This window comes from Cucurbita moschata, unplaced genomic scaffold (assembly GCF_002738365.1).
Source record: "Cucurbita moschata cultivar Rifu unplaced genomic scaffold, Cmos_1.0 Cmo_Scf00030, whole genome shotgun sequence".
In the NCBI taxonomy this organism is placed as follows: domain Eukaryota; kingdom Viridiplantae; phylum Streptophyta; class Magnoliopsida; order Cucurbitales; family Cucurbitaceae; genus Cucurbita; species Cucurbita moschata.
In genome coordinates, this window is record NW_019268546.1 from 836,250 (window position 1) to 849,599 (window position 13,350).

General features: G+C 35.6%; 1 protein-coding gene across 1 annotated transcript; it reads right to left on the reverse strand.

The window, feature by feature from the left end:
• Positions 1–1,101: 1,101 nt before the first annotated feature.
• Positions 1,102–9,171, reverse strand: LOC111464165. The gene is made up of 23 exons (XM_023108246.1): positions 8,963–9,171; positions 8,649–8,866; positions 8,450–8,555; positions 7,635–7,736; positions 7,487–7,546; positions 7,320–7,398; positions 7,095–7,242; positions 6,117–6,240; positions 5,852–6,032; positions 5,169–5,197; positions 4,911–5,059; positions 4,732–4,834; positions 4,552–4,647; positions 3,724–3,779; positions 3,431–3,617; positions 3,264–3,323; positions 3,017–3,178; positions 2,206–2,279; positions 2,044–2,137; positions 1,833–1,969; positions 1,521–1,601; positions 1,332–1,437; positions 1,102–1,229 (listed from the first exon to the last, which is right to left on the reverse strand). The coding sequence occupies exons 1-23, from the start codon at positions 9,122–9,124 to the stop codon at positions 1,158–1,160; spliced, it is 2,586 nt and encodes an 861-aa protein (XP_022964014.1). The 5' UTR covers positions 9,125–9,171; the 3' UTR covers positions 1,102–1,157.
• Positions 9,172–13,350: the final 4,179 nt, after the last annotated feature.

Consider the following 13,350-nt stretch of genomic DNA (forward strand, 5'->3'; position numbering starts at 1 on the left):
CAACCTATGCGATTGACTCGCCTAACGAGCAACCCTCGTCCATGCCTCAGTCCTTGTGAAACATAGGCCTAAGTCCATGACTCAGTCCTTGTGAAACATAGGCCTAAGTCCATGACGACACTAGCTCAAATGTAGAGACTTGTGAGCTTGTGACTTAGGACTAACTCACCTCTTAAGTAGTCAGTGAGCATCTTACTCGCCTCTAGCCATGGCTTCGTTAGTAGCTCAACAGCTTCGGTGGACTGAGTGTTCGGCTCACCTTGGCTTGTGGTCGGCTTGACTCCAATTCATCTTCGGTTTAGCTCGATTCTAGTTTTTCGGCCTTTGTTCAGCCATTTTTGGGCCGATTCAAGGTTTTTCCAGCTAGTTCAAGTCATTTCAGCCTGTTCTAGACCATATTAAGTATGTCAGTCTAACTCATCTTTTAGGCAATTTAGTAGCATATTTCACGATTTAAGGCTAGATTACGAGTAATTAGGTAAGGTTGCAGTTAGGAACGTCAACCAAAGAGAGCTTACGAGCACTAAGTTGAACTTCAGCTATAAGTGAACTTACTGTTGGAATGCCTACAAGCTAAATTGGATGAAATTAACTAAGACATGTTATGCTTTTATGTATGTGTTATTAATTTTTTAATGATGACGTACGATTATTTGATGCATGTGCTTCTATATATACTTAGTCGTTCATGACTGTTATGATCATGTATATGATTTACAAGATACCATGATGTAAAATGTGTTGTGAATATGATTGAAATGCCTAAAAACTGTATGTACTTCTCCTGAAGAATTTCGTCGTGTTATATATGAAAGTATTATGTGTATTATATTACTTAATCATAATTTTATGTGGACCCTCATGCATATTGTATACTCGTATGATCGTGGATTACTTCTCGAGTTATATAATGTATAGATGTCTACACTTAAGATATTATTCACGTTCCTTTCTTTTTTACTTGTTTTAGCTGCATGAGCATGCACTTACCCATATTTAGGTTTAAGGGGTATGTTAACGAGATCGTCTAGTGGGCCACGTGTAGAATAGGTTATGTTATGTAATTAGATGCAATTTATTCACCCTTTTTTTTGTGTGCCAAATCCAACCAAATTATTCCCAATAACAGTAGCCAAAGTAAAAAAGTAAAACCAAACTCAATTTGCTGAAGGTACTCCTTGATATGGATCGGTGAAAGTTGTAACATTACCGGGTCTTGAAAACACGATCTGCATATGTCGACGTACAATTATTGGATGAGGCTCATGATCGAAATATGTCGAAACAACAAAAATAATTAAAAAGTATAAACGCTTAAGATTCTTCCGTACCTGATAATCTCTCATACATCGAGATTTAAAGCCCGCAGCACAATAATCAAAATAGTATTCCCAAGTTCGTATGAAACGTTCATCAAAACCCAGTTCAAGAATCTTGCTGATACAAACAGAATTCACAATGCCTTAAAGGGATTGAACTTCAATATGAACCAACCCACACTGATTAACTTGGCTTCATACCTCTTATTCTCTATGAAATTCTTCTTCCAACACCTCAATGTCCGATAGTAATGAATACCAATGTTTTCCACATGTTCTACGCTGCAAATTAAAGGACTAATCACGGGTTTATAAGTAACAAATACTATCTCCATTAGTATGAGTCGGTCTTTTGGAGAAATCAAAAGCAAAGCCACGAGAATTTATGCTCAAAGTGGACAATATCATACACATTGGTCGGAGTATGGCTAGTCCTTTTCTATAGTAGACGCATTTTAAAACCATGAGACTACAATATCTCCTAACAGTGAACTTAGGTTAATATTTGCTTACCAAAGCCTGGATGCTTTAGCCATGGCTGTCGTTAGCCTACTTATTGATGGTAGACATCCTCCAGGAAATATATATTCTTTCATAAAGTCTGAACTCAGTCGATGCTCATCGTAACGCTCATCTGGTATTGATATAAACTAACACGAACCAAAAGTTATATGAAATCAACGTAAATACTCACCAAAATTCATGCATTTACAAATTTTCCAACCTGTAGAACTAGAAGACCATTCTCTGCTAATACTGATTCACATGAACCAAAGAAATCTTCCATAAACTCATGACCAACAGATTCTATCATCCCGCTGAATATATAAAAAAGAATCAAACAAGTTCATAAACATAGCTAAATCACTTCCTTTCACTCACTCACCATGATATAATGCTATCGTATTTGATATTATTTGGCAATTCCCGATAGTCACAAAAAAGAAACTTGATCTGATCCTGAAAGAAAGGTTTGACCGAAATGAATGGTTAATGAACGGAATGAGTGTTATGCTGGGTTCGCAGAACAACACACCCTCGATCTAGATGAACACAAAGAATAGGAAAGAGAAAATGCAAGGAAGAATATTGGCTAAAATGATTGAAGTATGTACGGTAAGAATACAGAGAATGCAGAAAGATAATGCAAACAGAAATATGGGCTAAAAGTTTATATTAATTAGACTTCCAATATATATACACGGAGAAAGCAGAAAATAAATTTTCAAAACAGCGAATATATATATGGTTCAATTTGCTGTATATAATTTTACCAAATATAATCATCTACTTTATATAAATATATATTTGTAGAGTTGAACCGATATAACTTTTTACTGGACATAATTATTTACTATACATAATTTTACTATGTATAATCATTGACTGAGCTACAAATAAGCATCAGCGTCCATAACCTAACATGCCCGTTCAGAAAAGTTTTTTTTCTCGTTTTGGTCTAATAGCTAGATTCACTCGAGGTTCTACTAAGACTAAAATGAGAACCTAAAATAACTTGTAGCTATTACACGAGACCTTACCATCCAAACCTGAATGCAAAAATCATATTCAGGGCATTTGAAGCATCAAGTGAGAAAACTGAGTTACGATCAATATTTTTTAACAATTTTTTACTCTGGAGCCATTATCGAACCATTTTCGATAGAGGTAAAACTCAAATTACTGCATATTTTTACCTGAAGACCCAGATCTTTGACTTTCTTCTCAGCATATTTGAATTGTTCTTCAGACAAAGTAATGCCAGTGTAATGACATCCAGTTTGTTTCACAGCTTCAATAGCAAGGCTTCCCCAACCACACCCAATTTCTAGGATGTGATGATTCTTATTAATTCTTGCCTACCAATTATCAAAATTAATTAATGAAGAAAAAAATTATAAATATGGTAATAATTGAATTTAATATTTGAAGCTAAATAATCACCTTCTTTATAAGAATTGAAATTTTTCTAAGTTGAGCAACACTCAAATCTTCATCCTCCCTCTATTAAAAAAAAAAAAAAAAGTTTAGAAAAACACGACACAAAAATTAGCGTATGAACACATTATTAAATGTTTAAGGATGATAGTGTCTGTCTGTGGTATAGAAACCTTAAAAATAGCGCATGAATATGTCATTGTGTGATCCAAGAAGAGAGAAAAGAGTTCATTGCTTAGATCATAATGTCGAGAGATGTTCCTACGAGCTTGTGTAATAGTGTTTTGTCTTAAAGAATGTTGGAAGAAGTACTTTGCATATGCAATACTAGCTGTGAGTAATGGAGGCGTCCACCATCCCCTAAAATGTAAACAAATGTGTTTGATTTAAAACACTTTGAAGTCATATCGAACGGGTTCTAAATAGTTTAACCAAACTCTTGAAGGATCGATACAAATATGTATACCTTTTCTTCTTCATAGTTGTAACCGAAGAGTTTGCATCTCTATTGACTATGAATATCTGTAATAGACATTAGTACGAAAGAGTATTATGAGTATATTGTAACAGTTGAAGCCTAATGCTAGCAGATACTTCTCTAGAATGCGTACACTAGGGAGAGGTTTCCACAACCTTACAAGGAATGCTTTGTTCCCCTTTCTAGCTGGTGTGAGACCTCAAAATCCACTCAAGGTTTTAAAATGTGCCACTAGGGAAAGGTTTTCACACCGTCGTAAGCAATGTTTCGTTCCCCTCTCCAACCGATGTGGGACTTCAAAACCCACTCAAGGTTTTCAAACGCGTCCACTAGGGAGGAGTTTCCCCACCCTTATAAGGAATACTTCGTTCCCCTCTCCAACCGATGTGAGACCTCAAAATTCACCCCCTTTTGGTGCCCAACGTCTTTGCTAGCACACCACTCAATATCTGGCTCTAATACCATTTGTAACAACCCAAGCAAACCATTAGCAGATATTGTCCTCTTTGGGCTTTCTCTTAACGTTTTAAAACGCACTCACTAGTGAAAGATTTTCATACTCTTATAAGGAATACTTTCGTTCTCCTCTCCAACCGATGTGAGACCTCACATGTAGTATTATTAACAATTTCTTTTCAACTCTTTCTACTCTAACTGTATTCTAACTCATACTTGTTTAAACAAGAGAAATGGTTCCTATAATAACACGGTTCATGAATTATACACAAATAGTACGAGATAAATTAGTCAGATTTTCATGATTACTTTATCCCATGCAAATCGTTTCTCGATAACTATTAAAAAATATAAGCTCACCAAAACAAGATTAAGAAGACCTTCATTTTTATCAACAAAAGAAAAATCTCCATCGATATATGAATCAGCCAAGCCTACATCAGCTCGTGTCATAATCTGTAAGCCAAAACAAAATCTTTGAAGAATTTGAAACTAGATAAACATTCCTCTTATCATAATTAATATCAAAACAATTCATACCTTCCAGTAAAATTGGGGGTTATGGACTCTCAAAACAACCTTGGAAAGGAATTTATCATCAATTCCTTTAATGGTAAATATTCTACCACCTTCCTCCATTATACTATATGATATATAATAACCAAAATTAGTTGTTGATTTATTGTTTATGGGACATAATTAGAATGTATATAACTTACGTTAATGATCCGATAGATATATAACGAGCAAGAAATGTAGTGACTAGACGACGAGCTCCAGTTTGTAGCAAAGAAGGCACCATATGGTTTGGATTGCTCAAAAGAGTATAACTTTTACCAACCATATGTTGTGCTATCAGGCTGCTAGCCTGCAAAAGTTTGTGTTGAAGAACTTCATTTAAGTTTCAAATGAGTTATCCAAATCCAAAAAGGCCCAAGGAAAAATTTGCAAAGGCCAATGGAGTAATCATTCATTACCTTAAACCCATCTTCATGGCAGCCATTACCTGAAAAAAAAAAAAAAGAAGAAAAGGGCATCATTATAAGCATAGCATCGAATGAGGCGGGGCGGGAATTTAGGTGGAGATGGAAACAGAGAATATAATTCAGATATTATCCTCTTTGGAGTTTCCTTTTCGGAGTTTCCTTTTCGGATTTTCCTTCAAGGTTTTTAAAATAAGTCTACTAGGGAGAGGTTTTCACACTCTTGCAAAAAAAATGCTTTGTTCTCCTCTCAGACGATGTCACAATCAACCCCTTCGGAGAACAACATTCTAGTGATACTCGTTCCTTTCTCCAATCGATGTAGGACCCCCAATCCACCTCCTTCGTGGCTAGTGTCCTTTGCTAGCACACCGCCTTGTGTCTACCCCATTCGTGGTGTAGTCTCCTTGCTAGCATATCGCCCAGTGTCTGGCTCTGATACCATTTGTAACGGCTCAAGCCCATAGTTAGCAACTATAGTTCTTTTTGGGGTTTTCCTCAAGATTTTTAAAACGCGTCTACTAGGGAGAGGTTTCTATACACTCTTATAAGGAATGCTTTGTTCTCCTTCCCAACTGACGTGGGATCTCACAATAATCCTTGTCCCTGTCTCTATTCCCTTCTAGCTAACCGAGAGAAATTTTATTTTAAGTGAAGTTGGAAGCAAGAAATCTCACCTAGATAGGCTCCACAAAACCAAAATTTTCTCTTCCCTTGAATGCTATCAAGCTCATTTAAAGCTTTTGATGCAGCAACCGATGGAATTAGGCGACCAATTGAGGACTTAAACAAGACATGTTTTGGCTCTTCTTCTGGATTAATAGTTACAAAGAAGGGAGGACTCGTTTGCCCAAGATTCTACATTCATTCCAAAGTTAGGCATGTAAAATTAATACACATGATATTAGATTCATGCATCAATAAACCCTATAAAATATCAACCTGAAGTACATTGAGCCAATATGTCAAACAAGCTTTATTATCTGTATTTTGAAGAAAGTTCCATGAACTCCATGCACCTTGATTTTGGGGCATCAAATTTTTGTCACGATGAAGGAAGATATCACTGTCAATGTTGAGATATGATTCAAAGTATTCAAAATGAAAATATGATTTAGAGTAGTTAGATATGATTAAAATATTCAAACTAGATTTTAGGAGATTGTTATTAGATTTGAGTTTATCTAGATTTCTATGATTTACTATTTCTGGCCCAGTGTATTAGCTATAAATACTGGGATTGTGTAACACTATGAGCATTGAGTCGGTAGACAATAATAAAGCACTGTAGCTTTCATCTATTCCTATCCATTCCTATCTCTTTCACTATCCCTCTTTCCAACGGCCAATACACCAAAAATATAACAGTTATATGCTTTTGAAGTTGTTGTCTGATAATGCCACAATCTTCCAAGGATCTGACTTGTTGTACCTTAATGCCACAACCTGCAAACACTCTGATACCAATTGTTGTACCCAAATGCCACAACTAAAATGTTCTGATGTTCAATTGTTATAGCGGAATGCCACAACAAAAAATGTTTTGATCCCCAATTAAGAGGAATTTTGTAAGAGAGACTTTGTAACGTGAGAGATACACATGGTAAACATTTTGGTTAGAGTGATTGGCTACCACTCATAGATGCTGGAGAATTTATTCTCTCCGAACCACGTAAATCTTTTTTTAATTTCTGTCTGTGGGTGTGTGAGTGAGATCAATCTTGCTTCCGCTCCCGCTACAACAATTGGGTATCAAAACATTTTCTGTTGTGACATTCCGCTACAACAATTGGATATCGAAGCATTTTTAGTTGTGGCATTTAGATACAACAATTGGTATTAGAACATTTGAAGATTGTGGCATTAAAGTACAACAAGTGATATCAGAGCATTACAACACGCTTGATATTCATCTCTTACCTATAAACGTATTGAAAGGCTCCAAGTACTCTTACTTCTTCTGGGGTTGCTTGATTCCCTAATAGTTTTAGAGTATCAGCGGCAGGAATTGCTAGCACGCATTGATCAAATATTTCTTGAGAATCGGCCTCGTAGCTTATAATGCACCCTGTTCAACGTTATATCAAATGTTCAAAATCCTTAACTAAAACAGCTCAAGAATCCTTCATCTTTTTAATTGCTCACCTTCCATGGTTGATGAGATTGAATGAATTTTAGAGGAAGTTCTTATTTGACATCCTTGAATCTCAAGAGCTTTTTGTATCTGATGTTTTGAACACAAATTTGAAGGTGAAAAAGGGTGGAAAACACAAAAGAAAACTAATAAAAAAGCACTTGTAATCAAGGATCACCTTGTTTAGATATGAATCTGAACTCCGTTTAATGGTAAGCCATTGTGGATGACCAAATAACTATAATGGAAACAAGCCAAAAAGGCTATTGAAAAACCCTTAAGATAGAACTTTAAAAGGGAATGAAAAAAGTGATGTGAAAATTCACCTGAAGCAGGTGATGATTTTGAAGAAATGAAAGAACTGAGATAGCTGAAAAGTTGAGAACTTTTTCTATGGGGTAACACCAAATTGAACTGCACATTGGAGCCTGAAGAAACATTATGAACATGTGTTTAGTAAATGCATTCCATTGGAATAAGAATTTAGAAAAATGGGTTATAGAAAATTTGTGAGATCGGACGTTGGTTGGACAGAAGAATGAAACATTTATTAGGGTGTGGAAACCTCTCATTAGTATACGCATTTTAAAAACCTTGAGGGAAATCCCGAAAGGGAAAGGTCAAAGAGGACAATACTGGTTAACGATAGGCTTGGGCTGTTACAAATAGTATTAGAGTTAGACACTGGGCGATGTGGCGATGTGCCAATGACGGAGGTGGATTGGGGTGTCCCACATTTATTAGAGAAGGGAACGAGTGCCTGTGAGGACGCTAGGGTTCAAAGGGGGTGAATTGTGAGATCCCACATCGGTTGGGGAAAAGAACGTAAGATTATTTATAAGGGTGTCAAAACTTCTCCCTAGCAGACGCGTGTTAAAAACCTTGAGAGGAAGTAGCGTCCCACGTTGATTGGAGAAGGAAACGAGTGCCTGCAAGGACGCTGGGCCTCGAAGTGGGATGAATTGTGAGATCTCATATCAGTTGGAGAAAAGAACGAAACATTTTTTATAAGGATATGAAAACCTCTCCCTAGCGGACGCGTTTTAAAAACCTCGAGGAGAAACCTAAAAGGAAAAGCACAAAGATGACAATATCTAAAAAACCTCTATCCATAGAGTTTGATAAGAAGAAAAAGTCTCACAAGATAAGCGGAATGAAACAATTTGGAATACTCCCTCGACTCGAGAAACTGTCCCAACGTTTCATCTAGATGAATTCCACGATTATTTTCCATAACTTCAAGATATCTACACCAAACAACCAAAATTTACCATCCTAGTTAGTTTAAGACAAGATTCGTGTATGTATAAGGAGCCAATAACCATATTGGTAGTACATACCGCTTAACTTCATCTTTAAATTTGGCTATTTCTTGAATCATCCGCCAGAAATATGGATTAAGAGTATTATTCTTTTGTGCAAATAGGCTTCGAATACCATTTTGAGTCCCCCATTCATAGCCTCTTCCACTGTCTAAACTCACCGACAATGACATATTTGAAGCTTCCATTTCAACTCCAAAGCTCTCTAAGAACTCCATAATGTTTGGATATGTGACCTACTCAATTACGAAGACAATGAAGAGCATGAATGAGAGATTTAAGTCCAAAAAGTTAACAAAATCCTCAAAAATAAAGAGAGCATGAGAGATTACTGGATTGAAGACCATGGAGCTGAGCTCCAAATCAAAGCCATTATCCAAGCTTACAATCTTACAATCTTCCTTCTCAAACAACACCACTTCTACTCCAGCTTTTGATAGAACATAAGCCGAAACCAGACCGTTGATCCCTGTTCCGACCACCGCCACCTTCATCGTCTTCCAACCAATCTTTTCTGAAGGAAGAAATGGAAAGTTAAGGATCAAAGAAGCTGAGTTCCTTGATGGGTTCTTATTCATGTATTGCAATATTTATTTATAGTGAGTTGAGAAGATTTTTGAGAAAAAAAATGTAGGCTAAATTAATAAAAATATTTTAAATTTTGAAAAGAGTCTTGAAAGAAAATACACTTATAAAATACATTTATCATTAATTAAATACAGTTGAACTTTTGATTTAAAAAATACTTTTCTTTAACTTTTTTAAAATGGTTTAAAATATATATTTTTTTTTTCTTTTTTTTAAAATACTTTAAAATTTCATTAATACTCTTCAATTTTTTTTTAAAAAAAAACTTTAAAAACACCTTCATTAATACTACTGCTGTTATGGCTACTGCTACGACTATTGCTACGGCTACTGCTACTATTATGGCTACGGCTACTATCTACTACTACGGCTACTATGACGACGACTACGACTATTACTACTACAGCCCTATTGAAGGTTGGCTCTATTAACTTTTATAATTATGGAGAAATAAATACTTAGAACAAAAAAGGCCTATTGAAGGTTGGCTCTATTAACTTTAAATTGTTTTAATGATATTATTAGCATTTAAACTGGTTACCCTTGTTACAAGGTAAATAATTATTGGTTTGAATTTTTTTTTTTTTAGATTTGAGATATTGGTCATGCTTATATACATATCATGAACATTTAATACGGAAATGCTTCATTGAAATAACATATGGTAAACATACTCTATACTAACCTATATCCTACGAAGTGAACAACTAACCTACACTAACCTGTAGTCTAATAATTCAAATTACAACACTACCCTAAACATATGCGACGGTCTCTTAATTGTGATGTCATCATCAGTCGTACAGGTGAGCCTTGCCTTTACCAAAAAATGAAAGTAGCACATGGTTTGAGTATTTTAAGAAATACTCAGTCAGTGATCCCCTGTTAGGGTTAAATGCAAACACATACAATTTCATCAATGAGACCTATCATAACCATCTATTTTACTATGACGATTATCCTAAACAAGCAATTGGATGCATATTTAATTTTCCTACACACGGTCCACACGTGCGAGTATGGACCCACTAGTCGGTTTGCACCCCTCCTGAACCCCTTTCTAGTCGGGCGAGCATTTTCTGGTAGCTGTTGATGTCAGACACCCATTAGGAATAGCGACCGTCATGGCAGCATTATGGTAAACATAATGGTCGTTTCTCTGCCTCATGGGGTACACGTTTGTACTATCGTGTGTTTTGCTTTATAGAGCCGAAAAGCCAATTTCTAAGTTGTGGAGCCGAGCTAAGCCGTTTAAGCTATTTGAGACAAAGAGGGTGTTTTGCGGTAGGTATTGTTAGATGAACACGACTCTCCATAATGATATGATATCATCCACTTTGAACATTAGCTCTTATGGCTTTGCTTTAGGCCTTCCACTAATGGATATAGTATTCCTTGATTATAAACTATGATCATTCCCTAACTTAGGGAACGTGGAACTTTCATCCTCCAACAGGCGTGACATGTGGCACAATCAGACACCGACGCGTGTGTAAGCTGCTTCGAGTCGAGGTGCGGGTCACGAGTCGCAGGTGCTGGGCTGCTGCAAGTGTGGGCTGAAGCGGATGTTGGGCCGAGACTAATGGATCTGGGCTGCAGATGTTTCAGGTTGAGTTTGTTTTAGTGGTGGGTCGTTGAACGGGTATCTGATCCGGATCTGACCTGAACCCATGGGCTGTATCTTCCCTACCCGGTTTCCTCACGATTCCTCCGTCACAGTTTCTCTCTCCTCCGTACACTAAAATCCGACGACGTCTCCGTTCGGATCTCAACCGTTGCCACTCTGTTTCACCATATCTTCCACCCTCGCCACGTCACAGGTCTTGTCGGTGACCGTAAAACAAACACTATGTTGGTTAAGGGGGGGTGCTCGTATGTGAGTATGGTTAGTCAATGGGCCGAAGTTGGTCCAATAGGCCCATCATTGAAGGAATATTTATTTTGTTGGGCCCATCATTGAAGGAATTTTCTAAATAATATAAATTATTAATTGATGATATATAAGTTTTACAAGTTTAAAAATAGATGATATATATTATTATGTATATACTTTTTGAACTCAATTATTATATGGGTATTAATTTTTGTAAATGAATGTGTATTTGATAGTGCAATAGAGCATGCCAATTATAATATTATATCTATACACTTTGGAACTCAATTATTATTTTGGCATTCTATAAAGTTAGATGAGCTTAGTTTATAATTGACTCTATATTTATATATTTTCATATTCTAAAGTATTTATCATAGTGTATAATTCTATATTTATATATTTTCATATTCTAAAGTATTTATCATAGTGTATAATTCTATATTTATATATTTTCATATTCTAAAGTATTTATCATAGTGTATAATAATGTTAAAATTAGAACATTCCCTTAGATAATGGACACTTCCAACCAGATAGGAACTCAACTTAACATAATTATAAAATTAGGATACCCTCTAAGCCTTATCAACTATATATTAATTTTGCTTTCAAAAATTTTAAAAAAATTGTGTCAAATTTTCCCTTTATCTTTCTATTTTTATATAATTTATGAGTGGCAGTTGACGTGGAAGGGTGAAAAAAAAAAGTAGCAGCTTGGTTTTTAATGGGCAATTTAACTAACCTTTTTCTTTGATTTATTTAAGCTTTACTTTTTAAATATTGCTACAAATTGTGAGATCCCTTCTCGATTGGAGAGGACGTGGAAACCTCTACTTAACATAATCGTTTTAAAACTGTAAGTTTGACGACAATACGTAACGGGTCAAAGCGGACAATATTTGCTAGCGATGGATTTGAGTTGTTACAAATGGTATCATATTCAATTATCGAGCGGTGCGAGACAATGGTCGAAGTAGGGGTCTAGATGCGAGGCACTGATTGGAGTAGAGCTAGACCCTCTCCATAGTAAATGCGTTTTAAATTCCTGGACGGTGCGAGGCACTAGTCGGAGTAAGGATCTAATGCGAGGCACTAGTCGGAGTAAGGATCTAATGCGAGGCACTAGTTGAAGTAGGGTTAGACCCTCTCCATAGTAGACACGTTTAAAATTGTGAGGCTGATGACAATACATAACAAGCCAAAACGGAAAATATCAACTAGTGGTGGGCTTGAAAAAATCATAAAGCTGAAGGCGATACATAACAGGCCAAAGCGGACAATATCAACTAGTGGTGGATTTCGGCAAACCGTGAGGTTGATAGCGATACATATCTCAACGGGAGCATAACTTATATTTATGTAAAAAAAAAAAACACAATTTTATTTTGTATTTTTAAAATTTGGGCATCTTCATTCTATATTTCAAATTTAAAATTAGGGGAATTTTTGTGAAAGGTGGAATGAAATGGCTTAATTAAAAAATGATTTAACTCTTGATCAATCATTATCCAAACACATGCCACGCCAGAATTTAGTCGGCTGTGTATACACTAAAAAATAGTGTCCTAATGTTCTTGAAGCCCTTTTGTATCTATAATTAAACTTTAATTAAAAGGTATTAAGTTTGGACTTTCTCTCCATCAATCACTAAACTTGTTCATGAATTGGATTAGGTTAAGCGTTTTTTTATAATAAAAAAATTACAACTAAATGTTCGAGTTCTTCGATTCAATTATGAAATATTAGAGTCCAGGTAAAACTCCAACTTCAAACTTTCGTTAATATATTAAGTCCACGGCTAGCAGATATTGTCTTTTTTGAGATTTCTATTTCGGGTTTTCCCTTAAAAGTTTTTAAAATACATCTGTTAGGGAGAGATTTTCACACTCTTATAAGAAATATTTCGTTCTCCTTTCCAACCGAGAATTGATTATTGACAATTTTAAATTGCATGACCTAAATTTTTTCACTTATAAAAATTTTGAGTTTAATGGATAGAATTATAAGTTTGGACACGTGTAAACTACTTTAACGATTAAATAAATGATGACAAAATATATATAGCTATTTGACAAGCTTTTAACTACTCGAACAAGACATGACAGATGGATGTTGGGAGTACAAAATAATGGAAGAACGTTAGTGAAAGGTATTGAAATAAATTAAAAAGAACATGGAAGCTTATGCAATATTCGAGGCAAATTAGGTGGTTTGCACATGATGTCTCTCTCTTTTTAGTATGTTCGATTTGTTTAA